Here is a 27,603-nt window from a genome sequence, read left to right as displayed (position 1 = left end):
ACTTCCTGGACAAAACGTTCCACTGTAATAGTGAAGGTGTAAACTTGGCAGTAGAAAACCTAAACAGTATATTTGACCTCTCAGCTTCCTTATCAACTCTAAAAATCTGTAACAGAACACAGAAGAAAAGTAAAAACAGTGACAAATGGTTTGATGAAGAATGCAAAAACCTAAGAAAGAAATTGAGAAACCTATCCAACCAAAAACATAGAGACCCAGAAAACCTGAGCCTACGCCTTCACTATGGTGAATCACTAAAACAATACAGAAATACACTACGGAAAAAGAAATAACAGCATGTCAGAAATCAGCTCAATGTAATTGAAGAATCCATAGACTCTAACCACTTCTGAGAAAATTGGAAAACACTAAACAAACAACAACACAAAGAGCTATCTATCCAAAACGGAGATGTATGGGTAAACCACTTCTCCAATATTTTTGGCCCTATAACAAAGAACAAACAGCAAAAAAATATACACGATCAAATGCAAATCTTAGAATCAACTATTAAAGACTACCAGAACCCACTGGATTCTCCAATTACATTGAATGAACTACAGGACAAAATACAAACCCTCCAACCCAACAAGGCCTGTGGTGTTGATGGTATCCTCAATTAAATGATAAAATATACAGCCCACAAATTCCAATTGGCTATACTTAAACTCTTTAACATCATCCTTAGCTCTGACATCTTCCCCAATATTTGGAACCAAGGACTGATCACCCCAATCCACAAACGTGGAGACAAATTTGACCCCAATAATTACCGTGGGATATGCGTCAACAGCAACCTTGGGAAAATCCTCTGCATTATCATTAACAGCAGACTAGTTCATTTCCTCAGTGAAAACAATGTACTGAGCAAATGTCAAATTGGCTTTTTACCAAATTACCGTATGACAGACCACGTATTCACCCTGCACACCCTAATTGACAAACAAACGAACCAAAACAAAGGCAAAGTCTTCTCATGCTTTGTTGATTTCAAAAAAGCTTTTGACTCAACTTGGCATGAGGGTCTGCTATACAAATTGATGGAAAGTGGGGTTGGGGGAAAAACATACGACATTATAAAATCCATATACACAAACAACAAGTGTGCGGTTAAAACACACATTTCTTTCCACAGGGCCGTGGGGTGAGACAGGGATGCAGTTTAAGCCCCACCCTCTTCAACATATATATCAACGAATTGGCGAGGGCACTAGAACAGTCTGCAGCACCCGGCCTCACCCTACTAGAATCTGAATTCAAATGTCTACTGTTTGCCGATGATCTGGTGCTTCTGTCACCAACCAAGGAGGGCCTACAGCAGCACCTAGATCTTCTGCACAGATTCTGTCAGACCTGTGCCCTGACAGTAAATCTCAATAAGACAAAAATAATGGTGTTCCAAAAAAGGTCCAGTTGCCAGGACCACAAATACAAATTCCATCTAGACACCGTTGCCCTAGAGCACACAAAAAACTATACATACCTCGGCCTAAACATCAGCGCCACAGGTAACTTCCACAAAGCTGTGAACGATCTGAGAGAGAAGGCAAGAAGGGCCTTCTATGCCATCAAAAGGAACATAAAATTTGACATACCAATTAGGATCTGGCTAAAAATACTTGGATCAGTTATAGAACCCATTGCCCTTTATGGTTGTGAGGTCTGGGGTCCGCTCACCAACCAAGAATTTAGAAAATGGGACAAACACCAAATTGAGACTCTGCATGCAGAATTCTGCAAAAATATCCTCAGTGTACAACGAAAAACACAAAATAATGCATGCAGAGTAGAATTAGGCCGCTAGTTATCAAAATCCAGAAAAGAGCCGTTTTAAATTCTATAACCACTTATAAGGAAGCAATTCCCAAACCTTCCATAACAAAGCCATCACCTACAGAGAGATGAACTTGGAGAAGAGTCATTGTAAATAAGAATTTGTACTTAACTGACGTGCCTGGTTAAATAAATAAATAATAATAATGTGCCTGGTTTGCCAGATTCTGCTCTGTGGTGTGGTGCTGTGTGGCAGACTGCCTGGATCTCCAGTCTCCACACAGCAGGCCTGGCCAGCTAGCAGACCCAGTCTGGGGGAGACCTCAGCCCTCAGTCCTGCTTAATGCCTCTCATCTCGAACCAGTCATAACACCCTTTGTTCCATGTCTGTCTGAGCCTATGGGCACAGGGAGTGAGTTTGGTGTGGAGTGGAGTGGGCTAGCTCTCACTCTCAAACAGAAGGGGGGAGGGCTAAGGTTTGGCCTTGTCTCAAACAGCCCCCCTTCTGTTTGAGACAAGGCCAAACCTTAGCCCCCCCCCCTTCTAAGGTTTGGCCTTGTTTCAAACAGAAGAGGGGAGGGCTAAGGTTTGGCCTTGTCTCAAACAGAAGGGGAGAGGGCTAAGGTTTGGCCTTGTCTCAAACAGAAGGGGAGAGGGCTAAAGTTTGGCCTTGTCTCAAACAGAAGGGGAGAGGGCTAAGGTTTGGCCTTGTCTCAAACAGAAGGGGAGAGGGCTAAGGTTTGGCCTTGTCTCAAACAGAAGGGGAGAGGGCTAAGGTTTGGCCTTGTCTCAAACAGAAGGGGAGAGGGCTAAGGTTTGGCCTTGTCTCAAACAGAAGGGGAGAGGGCTAAGGTTTGGCCTTGTCTCAAACAGAAGGGGAGAGAACTAAGGTTTGGCCTTGTCTCAAACAGAAGGGGAGAGGGCTAAGGTTTGGCCTTGTCTCAAACAGAAGGGGAGAGGGCGAGGGCTAAGGTTTGGCCTTGTCTCAAACTATCTGCGCTAATGTTGCTATTTTGTAGAAAGACCTTGTTAATAATAGCCAGATGGCCACAGCTAGATAACTACCTAGCAAGATGACAAATAAACTATTTAATTAAATCTCCATAACCTAATGTTAGCATGTTCGCTAGCTACCACAACATAGCTAGCTAGCTAGCCAAAGACACAGCACTTACTCCGCAGCTAACACAGGCAGCTGTTTCATGGAAACAAGCTAATCCCTTGTGATTTAATTATAACATCAATACAAGCTATAGTGGTTAGCTAGCTTGGAGGAGGTATTTAGTGTTGTGCGCATTGTGTCTGTGCACTAAGCTAGCTACCATCCTGTAGTTTACATTCCATATGAAGAGTGACTGGCTTATTTTGGATATATGGAGAAAATGCCCTGTTTTTTCATTATTTTTTTGTTCACTCCCCCACATGGGGGTTCATGCTCTCTGACTGGCTTGAAGTCAAGTTGTTGACCACTGATGAGCATTGAAATTCTATAAGTAGAATTGGTAGGTTTGTTGCTACCAGGTCGGCACGCGGCAGGTACCGCTTTTGTTCTAGCAAGAGAAGGAACGGTCTCCCACTGTGATGAGTACCTATCGGCAGTCTATCAGCAGTGAGATTCTTGGTGTGTTTCATGCTTTAGAATGTCTATCCTTCATGCACTGTATTCTAGTGATGCACTGTATTCTAGTGATGCACTGTATTCTAGTGATGCACTGTATTATACTGATGCACTGTATTATACTGATGCACTGTATTCTAGTGATGCACTGCATTCTACTGATGCACTGTATTCTACTGATGCACTGTATTCTAGTGATGCACTGTATTCTAGTGATGCACTGTATTCTAGTGATGCACTGTATTCTAGAGATGCACTGTATTCTAGTGATGCACTGTATTCTAGTGATGCACTGTATTCTAGTGATGCACTGTATTATAGTGATGCACTGTATTATAGTGATGCACTGTATTCTAGTGATGCACTGTATTCTAGTGATGCACTGTATTATACTGATGCACTGTATTCTAGTGATGCACTGTATTCTAGTGATGCACTGTATTGTACTGATGCACTGTATTATACTGATGCACTGTATTATACTGATGCACTGTATTATACTGATGCACTGTATTCTATTACCAAATGCAGAAAACCCAGGCTACTAACTTAGATTTCCTCACCGTATGACTCTCTGGTTCTGTGGAGAGGTCTGACAATGCAGATTCACGGCTGGTTGGGGCTTCAGCAGCAGGGCCTTGGCAGGCAGGCAGCAGTGTGGGTGAGTGGGTGTTTGGCTGGTGGATGCTCTGGTGGCATCTAGCCTCCTGCTCCCCTGTGCTCTCACTCATCAACCCTCCACCATATGGAAACAGCTGGTCCTCTGTGGTGGGCACTGTGTGGTGCCCTGAGCTCCATACATCCTGTAGTCAGGAGGGAGAGGAGTGGAGGGAGAGAGAGAGAGAGTGCAGGGAACCAAATCAAATTGTATTGGTCACATACACATATTTAGCAGATGTTATTGCGGGTGTAGCGAAATGCTTGTGTTCCTAGCTCCAACAGTGCAGTAATATCTAACGAAAATAAATTAGAAAAACACCCAGAAAGCTATGGGAAGCAGGCTATGGTGGTGCTGTTTTGGACAGATTTAATTTGAATAGATTTTAATCTTATTGAGGCAATTGACTGTTTAATTAACAGTCAATTGCCTCGTTCGGAAAGTATTCAGACCCCTTTACTTTTTCTACATTTTGTTACGTTACAGCCTTATTCTAAAATTGATTAAATTATTATATTTTCTCATCAATCTACACACAATACCCCATAATGACGAAGTGAAAACAGGTTTTTAGAAATCTTTGCAAATTTATTAAAAATTAAAAACAGATACCTTATTTACAGAACTATTAAGACCCTTTGCTCTGAGACTCGAAATTGAGCATAGGTGCATCCTGTTTCTATTGATCATCCTTGGGATGTTTCTACAACTTGATTAGTCCACCTGTGGTAAAATCAATTGATTGGACATGATTTGGAATGCCCGGCCAAACTGAGCAATTGGGGGAGAAGGGCCTTTGTCATGGAGGTGACCAAGAACCCGATGGTCATTCTGACAGAGCTCCAGAGTTCCTCTGTGGAGATGGGAGAATCTTCCAGAAGGACAACCATCTCTGCAGTACTCCACCAATTAGGCCTTTATGGTAGAGTGGCCAGACGGAAGCCACTCCTCATTAAAAGGCACATGACAGCCCGCTTGGAGTTTCCAAAAGACTCTCAGACCATGAGAAACAAGATTCTCTGGTCTGATGAAACCAAGATTGAACTCTTTGGCCTGAATGCCAAGCGTCACGTCTGGAGGAAACCTGGCACCATCTCTACGGTGAAGCATGGTGGTGGCAGCATCATGCTGTGGGGATGTTTTTCAGCGGCAGGGACTGGGAGACTAGTCAGGATCAAGGGAAAGATTAACGAAGCAAAGTACAGAGTGCCTTGATGAAAACCTGCTCCAGAGCGTTCAGGAACTCAGACTGGGGCGAAGGTTCACCTTCCAACAGGACAACGACCCTAAGCACACAGCCAAGACAACGCAGGAGTGGCTTCGGGACAAGTCTCTGAATGTCCTTGAGTGGCCCAGCCAGGGCCCTGACTTGAACCCAATCGAACATCTCTGGAGAGACCTGAAAAGAGATGTGCAGCGACACACTCCATCCGACCTGACAGAGCTTGACAGGATCTGCAGAGAAGAATGGGAGAAACTCCCCAAATACAGGTGTGTCAAGCTTGTAGCATCATACCCAAGAAGAATCGAGACTGTAATCGCTGCCAAAGGTGCTTCAATAAAGTACTGAGTAAAGGGTCTGAATATTTATGTAAATGTGATATTTACGTTTTTTAAAATGTATAAATTAGCAAACAATTCTAAAAAACAGTTTTTGCTTTGTAATTATGGGGTATTGTGTATAGATTGATGAGGGACAAAATCAATTTAGGACATTTTAGAATAAGGCTGTAACGTAACAAAATGTGGAAAAGGTCAAGGTGTTTGAATACTTTCCGAATGCACTGTAAGTCAGTGTAATAATGGAAAACATTAACCTATTTCCCATGGGTCAGTAATGAGGATGGCCCTCTTGTGATTGGAAGAGGTCACTACATAATCCAGGAAGTAGAGAAGGTCTTAGTTCCAATTACTGCCTTTATGTGGATATGGACTGAGGGAGAGAGCTTGGTAGAGAAGGAGAGGAGTACATGGGTGGAGGAGGTACAGAGTAGAGTAGGAGAAGAGGGGGTGTAGATTGTAGAAGGATAGAATAGAATGGGAGGGTGAAGATTGTAGAAGGATAGAATGGGGGGGGTGAAGATTGTAGAAGAATAGAATGGGGGGGTGAAGATGTAGAAGGATAGAATAGGAGGGGGTGAAGATTGTAGAAGAATAGAATGGGGGGTGAAAATTGTAGAAGAATAGAATGGGGGGGTTAATTGTAGAAGTATAGAATGGGGGGGGTGAAGATTGTAGAAGGATAGAATAGGAGGGGGGTTAATTGTAGAAGGATAAAATAGTGGGGGGGGGTGCAGAAGGGTGGAGGAGTCACACTAAAATGCTGCTGGGTCATTATCCTAGCCAGGGGGCGGGACTGTTACTATAAACACTGGCATAACTGTGCTATGTTCTGCACCGGTGAAAACCAGTCAAAAGAATGCAGCTTGGCTAAACAGCTCAACTCCCTCCCTGCCTTCTATGCTTCTGTCTTCTTAGGGGTTTTCCAACAGGAGATTTGGCTTTAACTGCAGTCCCTTTGTGCCTCTAAATGTGACCCACCGCCTCGATTCAATCTTATGTACCTGGCGCCGACGAAGATGGCGGCCTCGCGACTAGCTCTTAGGAAACTTTGCGGTATTTTGTTTTTTTTATGTATTATTTTTACATTATTAGCTCAGAAAGTGTTTTGTATCATTACATACAGCCAGGGAAAAACTATTGGATATTAGAGCGGCGGTAACTCACCAGCATTACGACCAGGAATACGACTTTCCTGAAGCAGATCCTTTGTTTGCGGCTGACCCAAAACATCGCCGGCGGAGGAGAGGCACTCGGAGCAGCCTGCAGGTTCGACTTAGGAGGCCCGCACACCACCCACCGCTTCCAAGTATATTACGCGCTAATGTTCAGTCTTTGGATAACAAGGTCAACGAGCTCAGGGCAAGGATTTCTTTCCAGAGAGACATCAGGGCCTGTAACATACTTTGTTTCATGGAAACATGGCTCTCTCTGGATATTCTGTTGAAATGATGGGTTCTCCGTTCATCGCGCAGACAGAAATAAATATCTCTCCGGGAAGCAGAAGGGTGGAGGTGTGTGTTTCATGATTAACGACTCATGGTGTAATTGTAGTAACATACAGGAACTCAAGTCCTTTTGTTCACCCGACCTAGAATACCTCACAATCAAATGCCGTCCGTATTATCTCCCAAGATAATTTTCTTTGGTTGTAGTAACGGACGTGTATATCCCCCCTCAAGCCGATACCACGACGTCCCTCAAAGAACTTCACTGGACCTTATGCAAACTGGAAACCACAAATCCTGAGGCTGCATTTATTGTAGCCGGGGATTTTAACAAAGCAAATTTGAGGACAAGGCTGCCGAAGTTCTATCAACATATTGACTGTTGTACTCGGCTGCTAAAATTCTCGACCATTGCTATTTGAACTTCCGGGATGGTTATAAGGCCCTCCCCCGCCCTCCTTTCGGCAAATCTGAACACGACTCCATTTTGCTCCTCCCTTGCTATAGGCAGAAACTCAAACAGGAAGTACCCATGCTAAGGACAATTCAACACTGGTCTGACCAATCGGAATCCACGCTTCAAGATTGTTTTGATCACGCAGACTGGGATATGTTCCGGGTAGCTTGCGAAAATAATTTAGACGAATACACTGAAACGGTGACTGAGTTTATCAGGAAGTGTATAGGAGATGTTGTGCCCACTGTGACTATTAAAATCTACCCTAACCAGAAACCGTGGGTAGATGGCAGCATTCGCGCAAAACTGAAAGTGCGAACCACCGCATTTAACCATGGCAAGGTGACTGGGAATATGGCAGAATGCAAACAGTGTAGCTACTCACTACGCAAGGCAATTAAACAGGCAAAACGTCAGTATAGGGACAAAGTGGAGTTGTAATTCAACGGCTCAGACACGAGGCAGGGTCTATAGACAATCATGGACTACAGAAGGAAAACCAGCCACGTCGCCGAGACCGTCTTGCTTCTGGACAAGCTAAACACCTTCTTCGCCCGCTTTGAGGATAACATAGTGCCACCAACGTGGCCCACTACCAAGGACTGTGGGCTCTCCTTCTCCATGGCCGACGTGAGTAAAACATTTAAACATGTTAACCCCTGCAAGGCTGCCGGCCCAGACGGCATCCCTAGCCAAGTCCTCAGAGCATGCGCAGACCAGCTGGCTGTTGTGTTTACGGACATTTTCAATCTCTCCCTATCCCAGTCTGCTGTCCCCACATGCTTCAAGATGGCCACCATTGTTCCTGTACCCAAGAAAGCAAAGGTAACTGAACTAAATGACTATTGCCCCGTAGCACTCACCTCTGTCATCATGAAGTGCTTTGAGAAACTAGTCAAGGATCATATCACGGCTACCCTTACCCGTCACCCTAGACCCACTTCAATTTGCTTTACCGCCCCAATAGATCCACAGACGATGCAATCGCCATCACACTGCACACTGCCCTATCCCAGCTGGACAAGAGGAATACCTATGTAAGAATGCTGTTCATTGACTATAGCTCAGCATTCAACACCATAGTACCATCCAGCTCATCATTAAGCTTGAGGCCCTGGGTCTGAACCCCTCCCTGTGCAACTGGATCCTGGACTTCCTGACGGGCCGCCCCCAGGTGGTGAAGGTAGGAAACATCTCCACTTCGCTGATCCTTAACACTGGGGCCCCTCAAGGGTGCGTGCTCAGCCCCCTCCTGTACTCCCTGTTCACCCATGACTGTGTGGCCAAGCACGCCTCCAACTCAATCATCAAGTGTGCAGACGACACAACAGTAGTAGGCTTGATTACCAACAATGACGAGACAGCCTACAGGGAGGAGGTGAGGGCTCTGGGTGTGTGGTGCCAGGAAAATAACCTCTCACTCAACGTCAACAAAACAAAGGAGATGATCGTGGACTTCAGGAAACAGCAGAGGGTGCAACCCCCTATCCACATCGACGGGACCGCAGTGGAGAAGGTGGAAAGCTTCAAGTTCCTTGGCGTCCACATCACTGACAAACTGAAATGGTCCACCCACGCAGACAGTGTGGTGAAGAAGGCGCAACAGAGCCTCTTTAACCTCAGGAGGCTGAAGAAATTTGGCTTGGCACCTAAAACCCTCACAAACTTTTACAGATGCACAATTGAGAGCATCCTGTCGGGCTGTATCACCGCCTGGTACAGCAACTGCACCGCCCACAACCGCAGGGCTCTCCAGAGGGTGGTGCGGTCTGCCGAACGCATTACCTGGGGTAAACTACCCGCCCTCCAAGACACATACAACACCCGATGTCACAGGAAGGCCAAAAAGATCATCAAGGACCTCAACCACCCTAGCCACTGCCTGTTCACCCCGCTATCATCCAGAAGGCGAGGTCAGTACAGGTGCATCAAAGCTGGGACAGAGAGAATGAAAAACAGCTTCTATCTCAAGGCCATCAGACTGTTAAATAGCCATCACTAGCACATTAGAGGCTGCTGCTGCCTATTGAAATCACTGCCCACTTTAAGAAATGTAACACTAGTCACTGTAATAATGTGCTATATTCTATAATATTCTGCTATATCTTAGTCCATGCTGTTCTGTCATTGCTCGTCCATATATGGATACATTCTTAATTCCATTCCTTACTAAGATTTGTGTGTATTGGGTATATGTTGTGAAATTGTTAGATATTACTTGTTAGATATTACTGCACTGTCGGAGCTAGAAGCACAAGCATTTCGCTACACCCGCAATAACATCTGCTATACACGTGTATGTGAGAAATACAATTTGATTTGATTTGTAGCAAAATTGTGTTTTTTTTTTTAAAGAAGAGACTCAGAGCTTCAAAATAGTATATCAAACACTGCAGTTGAGGAACAATGGGAAAGTAATTCTGCTTTGAAAGTTGAGAAAATGGCCCATAAATGTACTGGAGAGCTCTTATTTGTCTACACCTATTCATAGGTCTACACCTATACATCGTTCACACCCTCTTAAGCCCCACCCATCTCTTTAAGGATTCACATGTGAGGCCATGTGCTAAACAGAGTGAGTAAGGTAGTGTAGTAAACAACCAAAGATAGTATCCTACAATAAGGAAAAACTCCAGGTAAAAATACACTTTATCTAGTCCTTGGCCAATATCCTAATCTGACTTTGAAAGTGTCCAGATAAAAATATTGTATAAATATTTTATCATTATTAGATGCTCACCCAGACACTTGTCTAAATTATCGGGTCATGTGAAAGAAATGCTATAACCACCCCCCAGCCACATTTAGCTAAGTGGATGGGTCACTATTGTCTAGACATGTACACATGTTCATGAAGTACAATAGATGGCCGTAATCACCCCAGACACACCTGGCTAACTTCATGGGTCATGTAATCATCTGGCGAAGTGGAGTCTTTTGTTTAGACATCTAGCTAGCTAGCTAGCTAGCTAGCTAGCTAGCTAAACAATCCCAACCTATAGCTACAGTACAAATGGATTGTCATAGCTAGCCACATGAAATGCTGTAGTATGAATCGGCAGGTAGCTAAAGCAAACCAACTAGGTTCAATGTTAGCTAGCTAGCTAACATTATACTATAACTAGCAATGCAAATGGCTTTCTGAGATACAAATAATATTACTACACAGATCATACATGTAACGTTAGCTAGCAAACCAACTAACGTTCGCTAGCTAACAGTACGTTTTAACTTGCAATGAAAATGACTTTCTGACAAAATTTGAAACGGATAATATCCATGTATAAACGCTTCATGGCAGCATATCTTTTCCGTTTGGTTTATTTTACCCGGTTAGTTGACTGGCCCGTTGTTGTGTCAAGTCACTTCTGTTCACACTGGCCATATGCAGAAAGTAGTCCATCACAACTTTTTCCCACTGATCTTTGTCGATAGCGCCTGCTAAATTCTGTTGCAAGTAGCAACACTTTTGCAGATCGCCAAGGCTAACGTTATATCTTTCAAAAAATCTGTGGTAGCAAGGATTATAGACACATACTGAGCAGCTCACGGATAGACAGAAGCGAGCTACATGGCAGACCAATCCGAACTAATCTCTCGGCATGTCCAGCCCAGCCATTATCTCAGCCAATCATGGCTAGCGGGAAGGTTCCTGTCTTTTTCCGTGGCTAAACCAACTAGGCTCGTAATTTAACAATTTTATTCGTATTTACAGATGGCATACAAGTTTGTTATTAAGGCACATGAAAGTTCACATGTTCCAGAAGGCATTTCTGCCCAAAAACACATTTTGATAAAAATAAATGTAAAAAACGTTCCAATGGCTCTCCTGTGAAGAGGTGACATGCGGCATACGCCTAGCTTCTTGAAACAGGTCACACATGAGTAGTTGTTTCCCCTCAAAAGTCAGGGAAGCAATTTGGGGTTGCCCTGGTGTTGGCTGTGTATGTTCCCCTGGGAAGGGAAAATAAGTAGTGGGTGAAAAACAGCCAGATGACAGTCTCTGATGTAGACTTGAAAGAGTTGTCATGGAGGAATGGACTTCCTAGGTGAGCTGGGTTGCCACCAGATCAGCTTCAAAGAGTGCTGTGCCATCGTCTGTCCCCATGGTGATACTGGGAACACAGAACAAAAGTCACAGGCCCCGCCCCCCCCCCCTCTGTCTGCTCCTCTGTGTCCACCCCTCTCTGAGCCTCCATAGGAGGAGAGGAGGGGGAGGTTTTGAGCAATCTTCTGGAAGTGAAGGGAGGGGTTCTATGGAGCCACCCACTATCCATGCAGCCAGTCATACTACACTCAGTCACTACTGCAAATGTCTATATTGTTTGTCTGTGGCATTCCTCCTGATCCACAAAGTCCTAGAGGGATGATGAGATCCAGTCCTGAATGTGCTCTCATGATCGCTGATCCTTGATTGGACTTGCAGATAGACTTTGCTGAGGGGATTTTCAGTGAAATTTGATCAGAATGAGTCTTTAAAACTGAGGGACAATATCATCCTTGTCTAAGTACACATTGCTCATTGAGTGATCGAGCTAGTGAATGCCAGCCAGCCCATCGTACAGTCAAAAGTCATTCATTACTGCACCAGGTATTTCTCTAACTTACCATGTATGTTTCTGTCTTTTACAGCAAAGAGCCTCAGGCAAGGTGCTGTTTGACCTGGTGTGTACCCACCTGAACCTCGTTGAGGGAGACTACTTCGGCCTAGAATACCAAGACCACAAGATGATGGTGAGTGAAGAAAAAGACAGTCCTTAACTTAGGGGTTGTTTCTGGACTGGGTGTTAGCTTGTTTCTTCTTGAGGTGTTAGTGTAGAAGCCTTGAATTCATCTCTCTATGCTGACTAAGGGGCGTTTTGCTTTCCTTCGGTTCACAGGTTTGGCTAGACCTCCTAAAGCCAATTGTCAAGCAGCTGAGACGTAAGTCCCCTGACTTCATTACACACTTTTACATGGCTGGCAATGGACAGTTCATGCTTCATTTGCTTCAACTAACACTGGTGGTATGGTTGCTAACAGAAGAAAATGTATCAAGCCAAAACATGGAAACATTAAATCAAATCAAATCAAATCAAATTGTATTGGCCACATGCGCCGAATACAACAGGTGCAGACATTACAGTGAAATGCTTACTTACAGCCCTTAACCAACAGTGCATTTATTTTTAATAAAAAAGTAAAATAAAACAACAACAAAAAGTGTTGAGAAAAAGAGCAGAAGTAAAATAAAATAACAGTAGGGAGGCTATATATACAGGGGGGTACCGGTGCAGAGTCAATGTGCGGGGGCACCGGCTAGTTGAGGTAGTTGAAGTAATATGTACATGTGGGTAGAGTTGAAGTGACTATGCATAAATAATTAACAGAGTAGCAGCAGCGTAAAAAGATGGGGTGGGGGGGCAGTGCAAATAGTCCGGGTAGCCATGATTAGCTGTTCAGAAGTCTTATGTCTTGGGGGTAGAAGCTGTTGAGAAGTCTTTTGGACCTAGACTTGGCACTCCGGTATCGCTTGCCGTGCGGTAGCAGAGAGAACAGTCTATGACTAGGGTGGCTGGAGTCTTTGACAATTTTGAGGGCCTTCCTCTGACACCGCCTGGTATTGAGGTCCTGGATGGCAGGAAGCTTGGCCCCAGTGATGTACTGGGCCGTACGCACTACCCTCTGTAGCCTTTCATTGAGGGCCTAGTTATACCCTAATACAGTGGTGTTAGGAATCTCCTGGTTTACAGACCACATCAGACCTGCAAGTCACATTATGTAATTCCTATTGGAATCCAGCCAGAGTTAGGATAGCCAACAAGTGGAATTGTTTATCACCCACAACCTGCATTTAGATTGACTGCCAGGGTAGGGAGGATTGAATACTGAGACTACCTCAATCGTCTAAACTGGAACAACCATCTCAGTAACAGGTGCAATAAATCCAGATACTAATAGATTGGATTAGTTTAGAAAACTGCATGTTATTTATCTTTATGTAGCATTAAATTAATCAACCAATCAATGTACATGCAAAAACACAGGTATTACAGTAAAACAAACAATTCTGAAAAGCTTCCTGCAATAGAGCAATAGAGCAGGAAATATGATATAGGGTTCTATGTAGAAGCCTTCTTGCCTTCCGAATAATCCTTCTTGCCTTGCAAAGAATCATCAAAGAACCCTTTCTTCCAAAAATGGTTCTTAGGATGTTAAAGGTTCTAGGTAGAACCCTTATCCTTACAAAGAACCCTTGTCTTGGTTCTTCTGATCAAAACGGTTTTGGTAGAACCCTATCCCTCCGCAAAGAACCCTTTTGGAACTATTTTATCTAAGTGTACCATACCCTGTTCAAAGGCACTTACATATTTTGTCTTGCCCATTCACCCTCTGAATGGCACACGAACACAATCCATGTCTCAATTGTCTCAAGGCTTAAAAATCCTTATTTAATCAACACTGATTGAAGTGGATTTAACAAGTGACATCAATAAGGGATCTTAGCTTTCACCTGTATTCACCTGGTCAGTCTATGTCATGGAAAGAGCAGGTGACCTTAATGTTTTGTGCACTCAGTGTATATTCTTTTGCAATTCGTATGATATCTTACGAATCTAATTCTTACAATAGGTTACAAATCTGTTATGCTTAAAATCCCAAACTGCATCGTTATTCACACACAGAGACCATCTTTCTTCCAGACTGAGGCTCCGCTGTTAAAACTTGTACATCTCGAGTCATAAAGCTTTCATCAAGTCTTATGGAAGACTGGTTTGCTCATCTACAAACAAGTATTTTTTTTGGTGCATAAGAGCAAGTACAATGCTTGTTATGATCTCATTGGTCGGTGAGACATAACCCAAATTCAGGTCAAAGTGTAATTGAGCAAAAGGAATCATGGAGATCCTGTTCTAACTCCTAATTCTATGACAGGAATCTCCAGATAGTTTGTTTAGAATGTGTTCTCTGTTGCTCTATAACCATGCCATTATCTGACACCCACAGGGCCCAAGCACACAGTCCTGAGATTTGTGGTGAAGTTCTTCCCCCCAGACCACGCCCAGCTACTGGAGGAATTGACTAGGTAAGACTAAACAGAAAGAAGCCTAGGTTTAACCAGCGACATACCAACTGCCATTTCAGACTCCTCCCTATAGGCTGTCTCGTCGTTGTCGGTGATCAGGCCTAAAACTGTTGTGTCATCGGCAAACTTAATGATGGTGTTGGAGTCGTGCTTGGCCATGCAGTCTAGAGTGAACAGGGAGTACAGGAGGGGACTGAGCACAAACCTCTGAGGGGCCCCCGTGTTGAGGATCAGCATGGCAGATGTGTTGTTACCTACCCTGTCAGGAAGTCCAGGATCCAGTTACAGAGGGAGGTGTTTAGTCCCAGGGTCCTTAGCTTAGTGATGAGCTTTGAGGGCACTATGGTGTTGAACGCTGAGCTGTAGTCAATGAATAGCATTCTCACATGGGTGTTTCTTTTGTCCAGGTGTGAAAGGGCAGTGTGGAGCGCAATAGAGATTGCATCATCTGTGGATCTGTTGGGGCAGTATGCACATTGGAGTGGGTCTAGGGTTTCTGGGATAATGGTGTTGATGTGAGCCATGACCAGCCTTTCAAAGCACTTCATGGCTACAGACGTGAGTGCTACGGGTAGGTAGTCATTTAGGTAGGTTACCTTAGTGTTCTTGGGGACAGGGACTATGGTGGTCTGCTTGAAACATGTTGGTATTACAGACTCAGACAGGGAGAGGTTGAAAATGTCAGTGAAGACACTTGCCAGTTGGTCAGCACATGCTCGGAGTACACGTCCAGGTAATCCGTCTGGCCCTGCGGCCTTGTGAATGTTGACCTGTTTAAAGGTCTTACTCACATCGGCTACGGAGAGTGTGATCACACAGTGGTCCGGAACAGCTAATGCTTTCATGCATGTTTCAGTGTTACTTGCCTCGAAGTAAGCATAGAAGTAATTTAGCTTGTCTGGTAGGCTCGTGTCACTGGCCAGCTCGCATGTGCTTCCCTTTGTAGTCTGTAATAGTTTGCAAGCCCTGCCACATCAGACGAGCGTCGGAGCCGGTGTAGTACGATTCGATCTTAGTCCTGTATTGGACGCTTTGCCTGTTTGATGGTTCGTCGGAGGGTGTAGCAGGATTTCTTCTAAGCGTCCAGGTTAGTGTCCCGCTCCTTGAAAGTGGCAGCTCTACCCTTTAGCTCAGTGCGGATGTTGCCTGTAATCCATGGCTTCTGGTTGGGGTATGTACGTACAGTCACTGTGGGGATGAGGTCATCGATGCACTTATTGATGAAGCCAGTGACTGATGTGGTGTACTCCTCAATGCCATCGGAAGAATCCCGGAACATATTCCAGTCTGTGCGAGCAAAACAGTCCTGTAGCTTAGCATCTGCTTCACCTGACCACTTTTTTATTGACCGAGTCACTGGTGCTTCCTGCTTTAGTTTTTGCTAGGAGGATAGAATTATGGTCAGATTTGCCAAATGGCGGGCGAGGGAGAGCTTTGTACGCGTCTCTGTGTGTGGAGTAAAGGTGGTCTCTAGGAGTGCCGCCTCTGGATGAGCGTTTTCCTGTTTACTTATGGCCTTATACAGTTCATTGAGTGTGGTCTTAGTGCCAGCATCGGTTTGTGGTGGTAAATAGACAGCTACGAAGAATATAGATGAAAACTCTCTTGGTAGATAGTGTGGTCTACAGCTTATCATGAGATACTCTACCTCAGGCGAGCAAAACCTTGAGACTTCCTTAGATATCGTGCACCAGCTGTTGTTTAGAAATATACATAGACCGCCACCCCTTGTCTTACCAGAGGCTGCCGTTCTATCCTGCCGATACAGTGTATAACCCGCCAGCTGTATGTTATTCATGTCGTCGTTCAGCCACGACTCGGTGAAACATAAGATATTACAGTTTTTAATTTCCCGTTGGTAGGATATACATGCTTGTAGTTCATCCACTTTATTATCAAGCGATTGTATGTTGGCCAATAGTATCGATGGCAAAGGCAGGTTAGCCACTTGTCGCCGGCTCCTTACCAGGCACCCCGATCTCCTTCCGCGATATCTCCTTTTCTTTCTACTGCGAATGACTGGGATGAGGGCCCTGTCGGGTGTCTGGAGCAAATCCCTCTCGTCCGACTCATTAAAGAAATGTTATTCGTCCAGTTCAAGGTGAGTAATGGCTGTTCTGATGTCCAGAAGCTCTTTTCTGTCATAAGAGACGATGGTAGCAGCAACGTTATGTACAAAATAAGTTACAAACAATGCGAAAAAACTAACAAAATAGCACGGTTGGTTAGGAGCCCATAAAACGGCAGCCATCCCCTCCGGATAATAGAAAAAAATACTGGGAGAAGCCATCCCCCCCGGCGCCATTCTGTTACAAACAATGCGAAAAAATAAATAAAAAATAGCACGGTTGGTTAAGAGTCCATAAAACGTCTGCCATCCCCTCCAGCGCCTCCAAGTGGTTCCTTTCCTGTTCCTCCCTCCTGTGTTGTGGCCTGACAGGTTTTGATGTTAACCACAGCCAGTCATCCTATTGGCTCTGTTCTAACCTTTCTCTTTGTCCCATGATGGTCCAGGTATCTCTTCGCCCTGCAGATCAAGCATGACCTTGCCTGTGGACGTCTGACCTGCAACGACAGTAGCGCCGCCCTGCTGGTCTCCCATATTATCCAATGTACGTCTCTCTGTTACTTTCCCTGTGGCTTCACAGAGCCAATAGGATCACAGAGCCAATAGAGCATATACATGTGTAGGAAAACAGAACCTTCTTCAAACTGTGTCAAACAGGATGTGGCGCAGCATCCCAAATTAAGAATCAGTGTGTTGCCATGGATACCTTTTTAGTATTCCTCTGAATGAATGAAATGTGGGAAGACACTGACAGAGAGAGCTTTTTGAAAAGCTGTCCGTTCCTCTGCCTGGATTCTAATGCTAGAGGGAGCTGTCAAAAGTGTGATCAAAGAGGGAAGAGGCATGGATGAGGATGGATTCTAGTCGATTGAATTGAATCTATTCTAATCTATTCTATTTAGGGATATATGCAAATAATCTGAATTGCTATCAACCAGCAGTGATGCAGATAATTTACACAGTGTAGGCCTACGCACTGCACACAATGTAATACGATGTTCTAATACGATCCCCTGACTTTAACCCTTTGTTCTCCAGCTGAGACAGGGGACTTTGAGGAGAGCCAGAGTCGGCAGCACCTCCTCAACAACAGCTACATTCCTGACCAGGTGGCTTTGATGGACAAGATCATGGAGTTCCACTCCAAGAATGGGTGAGTAGCTCCTCTGTAACTGGTGTGTCAGGTCTGGAAGCAGAGCTTTTCAGGCGTTATTCTGGTGGCCTCTGAACAGGTCAAGGTAGATAAAGACCTCCATACGTACACGTCCCAAGGGAATGTTTTCTACCCAGGTGACACAGTCAGGAAACTCACCACTGACTGAACAGTGTTCTTTATTTCAGTGTGTTAACTCTTTATCATGTTTAGACCTGCCCCCTGGGTTGGTTGAGTGGTTAGGGCCTGGAGGGGAATGTGGTGATGTCTGCTTTATCAGAAACACTTCATGGGTCCCCAGAAAGCCTAATGAGCAACACACCAGACTTCAGCAGGGAAACGGCTAACGACTTTGGAGCAACACACCAGACTTCAGCAGGGAAACGGCTAACGACTTTGGAGCAACACACCAGACTTCAGCAGGGAAACGGCTAACGACTTTGGAGCAACACACCAGACTTCAGCAGGGAAACGGCTAACGACTTTGGAGCAACACACCAGACTTCAGCAGGGAAACGGCTAACGACTTTGGAGCAACACACCAGACTTCAGCAGGGAAACGTACGACTTTGGAGCAACACACCCAGACTTCAGCAGGGAAACGGCTAACGACTTTGGAGCAACACACCAGACTTCAGCAGGGAAACGGCTAACGACTTTGGAGCAACACACCAGACTTCAGCAGGGAAACGGCTAACGACTTTGGAGCAACACACCAGACTTCAGCAGGGAAACGGCTAACGACTTTGGATTTCCATTGTTAAACCTTTGTCACTGAACAGGTTGGCACAAGGGAAATGGCTGCTTGAACTCATTCACTGTAACTTCTCCTTCTCCCAGTATTTCCTTCTATTATTTGTTTCCTAATTTGCTAGTTCTGAGCTCCTTGGAGAACAAAATGTAGAAGGCTTCCATATCCCACAATCCCCTTACTGTCCACCTCATTGATGCAGCAGGCCAGGAGGACATGGCCATCCCTTCCCTCACCCCCAGTCATCCATGCTACACTGGTGACACCCCCAGTCATCCATGCTACACTGGTGTCACCCCCAGTCCTCCAATCTACAGTGGTGTCACCCCCAGTCCTCCATGCTACCCTGGTGTCAGCCCCAGTCCTCCAATCTACAGTGATGTCACCCCCAGTCCTCCAATCTACAGTGATGTCAGCCCCAGTCCTCCAATCTACAGTGATGTCACCCCCAGTCATCCATGCTACACTGGTGTCACCCCCAGTCCTCCAATCTACAGTGATGTCACCCCCAGTCATCCATGCTACACTGGTGTCACCCCCAGTCCTCCAATCTACAGTGGTGTCACCCCCAGTCCTCCATGCTACCCTGGTGTCAGCCCCAGTCCTCCAATCTACAGTGATGTCACCCCCAGTCCTCCAATCTACAGTGATGTCAGCCCCAGTCCTCCACGCTACAGTGATGTCACCCCCAGTCCTCCACGCTACAGTGGTGTCAACCCCAGTCCTCCACGCTACAGTGATGTCACCCCCAGTCCTCCACGCTACACTGGTGTACAGAGATTGGCGCTCACCAGGCAGCTGACAAGATGAAAGGATCTCCGTTAGATTTGACTGCCCTCCCTGACTTGTCCTTTTTCTGTATTTTCAGCTGATAACAGTAACCACAGTTCTCCTGGCAGGGAGCCATGCTCAGAGTTACATCTATAATTAACTACAGCACACAGGAAACAGGAAAGCTTTTTCACAGATAAGAATTAGGGAAGTGAGTTACCATGCAGTTTAGTTTCTACCCAGACCTCGGTGGTGTGTGGTGTCAGCTGAATGTGGGAACAGATTGACATGTGGCTTGGTCTCTCACCTCAATTGCAGTATTTGATTGGAAGATATTATTCACATTTAAAGTAACATTTTTGATTAAGAGCAGTCAGGTTCAGAAGCCCAAAGTGGAAATCAAATGTAACTGTTTGTGGACCCCTGGAATTCTGACGCATCCCACCTCAACTCCACCTTGCCGTGATTATGAGAGACTTTGTGTGAGACTGTGTCCCAAATGGCTTCCTATTCCCTATTTAGTGTCCAGGGGTCAAAATAGTGCATTAAAATAGGGAATAGGGTGCCATTTGGAACGAATCCTTGGAGGCCTCTGAGACTTCCATGAGACTTGACCCAGACTGCTGTCCCGTGTGCTTGTAGGGGTCAGACGCCAGCAGAGTCAGACTACCAGCTGCTGGAGGTGGCACGCAGACTGGAGACGTATGGGGTTAGACTGCACCCTGCCAAGGACCGCGAGGGCAGCAAGCTGAGCCTGGCCGTGGCACACGCTGGTGTCCTGGTCTTTCAGGTACTACTTTACAGGTCAACACCGAGTAGAGGTGGACGGAGTAAGAGGATTTATAGACTGCTGTTTATCATTAGAAACCTACAGGATATTTGATCATGAGTTTGATGTGGATGGTGTAATAGCAAGTTGGTAGTAAATGATTTAACAAGCTTGGTTATGCCACAATGTAAGACACTTGCAGCTGTCACACTTTTCAGTTCCACTTTTCAGCTGTTCCACTTTGAAGTGGCATTTTAATGACAGGCTTTTGACAACATGTAACAGTTTCTCTGTTCACAAATCTATTGGGATTAAGAGCTAGCAAGTTCTATTTGAGGAATGTGGAGCTGATGTTTGATGACATGATTAGGAAGATGAACAGGCTGATTTTTATGTCACACGCCATGTTAAACCTCTGTGTGGATTTCTTCATCCGCTGCAGGGACACACCAAGATCAATGCCTTAAACTGGTCCAAAGTGCGCAAATTAAGCTTCAAGAGGAAGCAATTTCTCATCAAGCTCAGACCAGACCTAAACGTAAGTCATATGGTCATGGACCTTAGCAAGATCCACCATTCATATTCATGTAAATATCACCAATGCCTAAAGCCTTCAGCCCTGAGTTTCCATTGATGTGTGTTACATCTATATGTGTCCCCTCTGCAGCAGAGCTCATACCAGGACACTCTGGAGTTCCTGATGGGTAGTCGGGACTGCTGTAAAGTCTTCTGGAAGATCTGTGTGGAATACCACGCCTTCTTCCGCCTCTTCGAGGAGCCCAAAGCCAGGCCCAAGCCTGTCCTCTTCACCCGAGGCTCCTCCTTCAGATTCAGGTAGACCAGCTGGCCCCTTGAAGGCCCCTGGGGCCACACAATAATAAAGCATCTCTGTCACTCAGGACACAGGAGATAGCAGGTTCGTTGAAAAACCAGTCAGTGCCTCAGTTTGAATCTCATTTCCTACCTGTCACCTGGACAGAACTTCTCCAGCTCTACTCTAGGTTCACTGACCTCAATCATCTACCTTGCTACTTCTCTCTCTCTCCGCAGCGGTCGGACACAGAAGCAGGTGATTGATTATGTGAAGGACTCCGAGTTTAAGAAGATCCCGTTTGAAAGGTAAAGACTTAACGTTTGTGTTTTCTATCTAGACGTGCAAAGAGAGAGAGACTGTGTGAGGGTTGCCAGGTGTATAACATATCCACTTTCCATCATCTTCCCCTCTTCAGGAAACACAGTAGGGTCCAGCACAGCAGCCGCATGTCTCCACTGCCTTCCCCTCATCACCCCCAAGTGCCAAAAGAAGTCAGTGTCTCCTTCAGTGTTCCCACACACGGTCCATTAGAGGCTAACGTGCTGAATTACACTTTGTGCAACTCTCTCTATCTGATAGCCGACCCAGCATGTCTTCATCTAGAAAGACTATGAATATGAATATACTGCTTAGAATATAGAGCTAATAATTGACTAGAAGGAATAACTAATCCATGTAACACAATAACTCAATTTCCTTGTTTAACTGTTAAACCTTTAGCGCTCTCTTTCTCTTCTCTGTTCTCTGTTCTCCACAGAGTGTGAGCGGTGCTTCAGGGGACAGAGTGGAGGTGGACTGGAAGGAGTCTGTATTGGTGAACGCTGAGGACCCGTCAGCCCTGCGGATCAGAGGCAGCCCTTCCAGCCAGAGGAACGGGGGACGCGGCGAGGACAGCCCAAGCCCCGGAACAGAAACAGGCCCAGCCAGGCAGCCCCACCCAGACCATCTGAACACAGGTCCAGCCTCCCGGGGCGCTAAGGGCAGCAGCTCCTCCATCCCCTACATTGACTGCAGTGATATAGATAATGAATACGACGTAGCCAAGGGCGGGGTTACCAGGTCTTACCATACTGACAGCTATGGGGAGGAGGCGGCAGGCCCCCGCCGTGGCAGTATAAACGATCGGGAACTGGGTAGGATGAGGTACAGAGAGTCCCCTCCCTCCCCTAAACCAACCCTCAATATGAGCTGTGAGTTAGATGAGTCGGCCAACCTGTCGTTCTTCGGCGGTGGTCCGCCCCGTGGCCCTCTCCATAGCACTATGATGGAGGAGTTGGGGGGTGGTGGGATTGGGGACCAGCGTAGCAGCAGCCCCCCGACGGTCCGCCTGTTAGGCTCTAAGAGCAGCACCTCCAGCCCCGTCATGAGCACCTTCCAGCGGACCGGCTCACTCAGCCACGCCAAGCAAAACGGCCACGGCTCCAGGCCCCCACGCTGGGACGACCGGGGTCACGGGGGGTTTAACGCCCAGAGGGGCCATGGGGGGTCCCGAGGCCAGGGCCAGGCCCCATCCCACTACGGCAGCTACTCGCCCATCATGACCCACTCGCCACAATTACAGAAGCTCCACAACATGCGTAACCGTTCCGACACAGACCCCTTCGTCCTGAGCTGGCAGCAGGCCACCTCCACGCCCTCCCACGAGCCCCGGCCTGTCACCTCCCACATGGCTGCTCTGGAGCGCCGCATGTTGGCCAACGACCTGTCTGCCCCTGGCCAGCCCAAGCCCAGCCCTTTACAGAAGCTGTACAGCCAGGCTGGTGTAGACCACGTAGGGGCTGCTCAGATGATTGACCGCCCCACCAGCAGTGGCACAGAGTCCAGTGACTCGGAGACCGAGACCACCACGGGTAGCTCCAGCAGCCACCCGCTGACCTACGGTAACCCCATGGCCGTGCGGGTCAACTACCCCTCCCCCTCCCCCATACCCAGGAACAAGTACTCATTTGGGAGCCTCCAGCTGGATGAGGAGATGGAGGAGGATGGCTGCCTTAACTTTAGTGATGAGGACGGGGCACAGGTGTTCAGCTGTTAGGCTACCCCAGAGGAAGGAAGTCCAGAGACCTGCTCTGTAGGCAGGGTGGCATTGGCTCTGAGAGGAGAGGGATGCTCTTGTGGTTAGCATGGGAGATGGCGATAGCTATGCTAGTTTGTGTGAAGGGACAGATGCTACTCAGAAGGGTCAAGTCGGGGCTAACTCCCGTCACACTCCTCTGTCTCTGTGCAGCCTACACTAACTGAGGGTGCGTTCGTAAATTCAGACTGGCCATCTACTATTTCAGAGCACTCTCGTCTGAGTGTGCCAGAGTGCAGAATAACTGATTAATTTACGAACGCTCAACACCCGTTGAATATGGCCGGTGTCAGTAAATGTCGGCAAAAAAGCGCTATTACATTGTTGCCAGCAGCACAGTTACAGTCACCAACGTTCTGGATAACATGAAAACAGCCTAACCAGCTATGCTAGGGCGAGAAAAATTGTCAGAGATGGGTGTTCTCTCATTTATGTCTGGAAGTAGCTAGCAAGCTAGGTAACTTTAGCCAGTTAGCTTGGCTGCTTGACTGCCATTGTGAGGTCAGAACGCTCGGATCAACCCTATTCCTCGGCCAGAGCGTCCAGTGTGCACTCTGAACGCTCTGAGAGCGAAACGCTCAGAATTTACGAATGCCCAGATCACACTCCGAGTGCTCTCCTGGCACTCCAGAGTGAATTAACAAACGCACCCTGAGTAAACAGTATAGTCTGCTCTGCCATGAGCCAGCCTGACACTCTGTTTTCCATTGGGTTGCTCTGCCCTTTAACTGAGAGAGGGGGATGAAAGCTCTCTGCTCTCTTTACATTTACATTTTACATTTTACATTTGAGTCATTTAGCAGACGCTCTTATCCAGAGCGAATTACAGTTAGTGAGTGCATACATTTTTTTTATTTTTATATATTCTTTTTTCATACTGGCCCCCTGTGGGAATCGAACCCACAACCCTGGCGTTGCAAACGCCATGCTCTACCAACTGAGCTACATCCCTGCTGGCCATTCCCTCCCCTACCCTGGACGACGCTGGGCCAATTGTGCGCCGCCCCATGGGTCTCCCGGTCACGGCCAGCTACGACAGAGCCTGGATTCGAACCAGGATCTCTAGTGGCACAGCTAGCACTGCGATGCAGTGCCTTAGACCACTGCGCCACTCTTCTCTTCTACCCTTAGGGGGTTAACCTTTTCATGTCTGTTCTGACTGTATTGGTGTCTCTGCACACACCAGGTGGTTCACAGTTAGAGACATCATTGTTTTCAAGTGCCAAGTCTTTTGAAAGACCACTGTACAGCAATGTGAATCAATCCAGTCGAAACCCCCTGATGCTCTGTTTCTAGCTGAACTTTTGGGATGAAGTCGAGGGAATATTGTTTCTGGAGCTGCACATAGATATTGTTCTGTGAGCGGACTTGGCTTGCACACTCGACGTGGCGTCTACAATAATGCATTGTATTGTTTATTGATTGTTGGAGAGTTCCAATTCTCTGTCAAATGCCATCATGTGTCTTCATAACGTTACTGTATAACATGTCCATTCTGTCAGTGGACAGGATGTTGTTGTTTGGCTAGTGTGTCGATGGGGGAGTTGGTCTATTTTTTATACAGTACTGTATATGTGTTGCTTTTTTAATCATTATGATCATATTGTAGACTCTTGTGATAGGTTCATGTTAATCAGGTTTACTAATAAAAGAGAGAGACAGGCTGTTTCCTGTGACTTTCTATGTTGCCTGGCGTTGGATATGTGATTCATTGTTAATATTTAGGGAGTTGCTTAGGAGAACACAAGAGTATTGAGTATACATGTTGCTTGTGCTGTACTGTACATACGGTCGGTCTCAAATTAGTGTCCATAGTGAGAGGACTACAGTAGTGAGAGGACTATAGTAGAGAGAGGACTACAGTAGTGAGAGGACTACAGTAGTGAGAGGACTACAGTAGTGAGAGGACTATAGTAGTGAGAGGACTATAGTAGTGAGAGGACTACAGTAGTGAGAGGACTACAGTAGTGAGAGGACTACAGTAGTGAGAGGACTACAGTAGTGAGGACTATAGTAGTGAGAGGACTATAGTAGTGAGAGGACTATAGTAGTGAGAGGACTACAGTAGTGAGAGGACGACAGTAGTGAGAGGACTACAGTAGTGAGAGGACGACAGTAGTGAGAGGACGACAGTAGTGAGAGGACGACAGTAGTGAGAGGACGACAGTAGTGAGAGGACTACAGTAGTGAGAGGACTACAGTAGTGAGAGGACTACAGTAGTGAGAGGACTATAGTAGTGAGAGGACTACAGTAGTGAGAGGACTACAGTAGTGAGAGGACTACAGTAGTGAGAGGACTATAGTAGTGAGAGGACTATAGTAGTGAGAGGACTACAGTAGTGAGAGGACTACAGTAGTGAGAGGACTAGTAGTGAGAGGACTACAGTAGTGAGATGACTACAGTAGTGAGAGGACTACAGTAGTGAGAGGACTATAGTAGTGAGAGGACTACAGTAGTGAGAGGACTACAGTAGTGAGAGGACGACAGTAGTGAGAGGACGACAGTAGTGAGAGGACTACAGTAGTGAGAGGACTATAGTAGTGAGAGGACTACAGTAGTGAGAGGACTACAGTAGTGAGAGGACTATAGTAGTGAGAGGACTATAGTAGTGAGAGGACTACAGTAGTGAGAGGACTACAGTAGTGAGAGGACTATAGTAGTGAGAGGACTACAGTAGTGAGAGGACTATAGTAGTGAGAGGACTACAGTAGTGAGAGGACTACAGTAGTGAGAGGACTACAGTAGTGAGAGGACTACAGTAGTGAGAGGACTACAGTAGTGAGAGGACTACAGTAGTGAGAGGACTACAGTAGTGAGAGGACTATAGTAGGTAATGTCTTAGTTTGTTGGGTACTGAGAAGGCTTTCTGTTCATCTACAGAACGTCCCAACCTCAACTCCTGATTTGATATTCAATGTTTACAGTAACCCTGTCTTCTGTACAAAATGATCAAAGGATTGAAATTCAACTAACTATTGTTGACTGGTGATTTTAGGCAAACAGAGCCACGCTCATTTTTCATAGACATTCTGCTTGTTCTGAGGAACTTCAGTTTAATGAAGACTGTTGTAGCAACTTGACATACAAGCACATATCCCAGTTAGTACTGTTGGACAGTACTAGTACTAGTTGTCCAGAAAAGCAATTGGCTGTGGTTTTAGGCATGTCTTATCATTCGACCTGAGAGAGAGTGTGTGACAGAGAGAGGCCTCTGTGAAAGTGATACAGGTGTAATATTGCTCTGATGACCACTGGCATCTCCTCTTGTCCTTGTCTACCTAAACATCTCACTGTCTATTGTTCTGCAATCTCCAGGGGTCTACATACTGTATCTCACTGGCTCGCCCTTTTCTCCCTAACATATTTACTCTGCACTTTTGTGTTTATTTGTTATTTTGTTTTCTTGCTGTCCCTGATTTGTCTTTTCTTTGCTTCACTCTCCTCATTTGTTTGCTGTATTTTGATTATGGATTTATTGACCTTATTTCACAATGCTTTTTTAAAATGTCCTTGTTCAATTGAAACACTGTTCTGTTCTGCCAGCATGCAGCACTTATGGGGTTAAGTCTCAATGTTCCTGCTCTGGAAGCATGTTAACCTGTTCCTGTACTGTCCTGATGTTTTGCTGTTCTGCCACTGACTGTGTAAGGAGAAAAAGGGGTGATCCCTGTCGGAGGTTACAGAGGACTACAATATAGGACTGGAGAATTGACAAATGTCTTTGTTCAGGATGACAGGAACTAGGGAACAAGCAGGGAACATGAAGGCAGGTTTCAGTATGTGCTGCATGTTGTGGATCTGAAAGGCAATTTAATGGTAGCGTCTCAAAGCTCCAGGTCTCTCAGCTCATGCCATGGGCTTCTGGTAGTCTCTGCTCTCTGAGATGCTTTTAGCTGTATCCACGTGTATGTATATATATATATATATATATACAGTGCATTTGGAAAGTATTCAGACCCCTTCACCTTTTCCACATTTTGTGACGTTACAGCCTTATTCAAAAATGTATAAAATAGTTTTTTTCCCTCATCAATCTACACACAATACCCCATAATGACAAAACAAAAACAGGTTTTAGAAATGTTTGCACATTTATTAACAATAAAAAACTGATATCACATTTACATTACATTTATTAAGTGTTCAGAGCCTTTACGCAGTACTTTGTTGAAGCACCTTTGGCAGTGATTACAGCCTCAAGTCTTCTTGGGTATGACGCTACAAGCTTGGCCCACCTGTATTTGGGGAGTTTCTCCCATTCTTCTCTGCAGATCCTCTCAAGCTCTGTCAGGTTGGATGAGGAGCGTTGCTGCACAGCTGTTTTCAGGTCTCTCCAGAGATGTTCGATCGGGTTCAAGTCCAGGCTCAGGTTTTCATCAAGGATCTCTCTGTACTTTGCTCTGTTCATCTTTCCCTCGATCCTGACTAGTCCCCCAGTTCCTGCTGCTGAAAAACATCCCCACAGCATGATACTGCCCCCACCTTGCTTCACCGTAGGGATGATGAGCAGTTCTTCCTCCAGACGTGACGCTTGGCATTCAGGCCAAAGAGTTCAATCTTGGTTTCATCAGACCAGAGAATCTTGTTTCTCATGGTCTGAGAGTCTTTTGGAAACTCCAAGC

General features: G+C 45.8%; 1 protein-coding gene across 1 annotated transcript in view; it reads left to right on the top strand.

Moving 5' to 3' along the window:
* Positions 1-7,994: 7,994 nt before the first annotated feature.
* The window catches only part of LOC121555192 (FERM, ARHGEF and pleckstrin domain-containing protein 1), a 56,432-nt gene continuing 36,823 nt past the window's right edge, over positions 7,995-27,603 (top strand). Inside the window, exons 1-12 of the mRNA XM_045218198.1 lie at positions 7,995-8,087; positions 12,147-12,248; positions 12,395-12,437; positions 14,502-14,580; positions 17,095-17,192; positions 17,687-17,801; positions 19,966-20,113; positions 20,535-20,630; positions 20,760-20,926; positions 21,143-21,211; positions 21,322-21,397; positions 21,664-21,862. Of these exons, the coding sequence (XP_045074133.1) occupies positions 7,995-8,087; positions 12,147-12,248; positions 12,395-12,437; positions 14,502-14,580; positions 17,095-17,192; positions 17,687-17,801; positions 19,966-20,113; positions 20,535-20,630; positions 20,760-20,926; positions 21,143-21,211; positions 21,322-21,397; positions 21,664-21,862 (1,285 nt within the window). The remainder of the gene's footprint in view (positions 8,088-12,146; positions 12,249-12,394; positions 12,438-14,501; positions 14,581-17,094; positions 17,193-17,686; positions 17,802-19,965; positions 20,114-20,534; positions 20,631-20,759; positions 20,927-21,142; positions 21,212-21,321; positions 21,398-21,663; positions 21,863-27,603) is intronic.

The sequence above is a fragment of the Coregonus clupeaformis genome, unplaced genomic scaffold (genome assembly GCF_020615455.1).
Source record: "Coregonus clupeaformis isolate EN_2021a unplaced genomic scaffold, ASM2061545v1 scaf1436, whole genome shotgun sequence".
Lineage (NCBI taxonomy): Eukaryota > Metazoa > Chordata > Actinopteri > Salmoniformes > Salmonidae > Coregonus > Coregonus clupeaformis.
The sequence above is the reverse complement of the archived record's forward strand: the minus strand, read 5'-3'. Positions and strand labels throughout refer to the sequence as shown.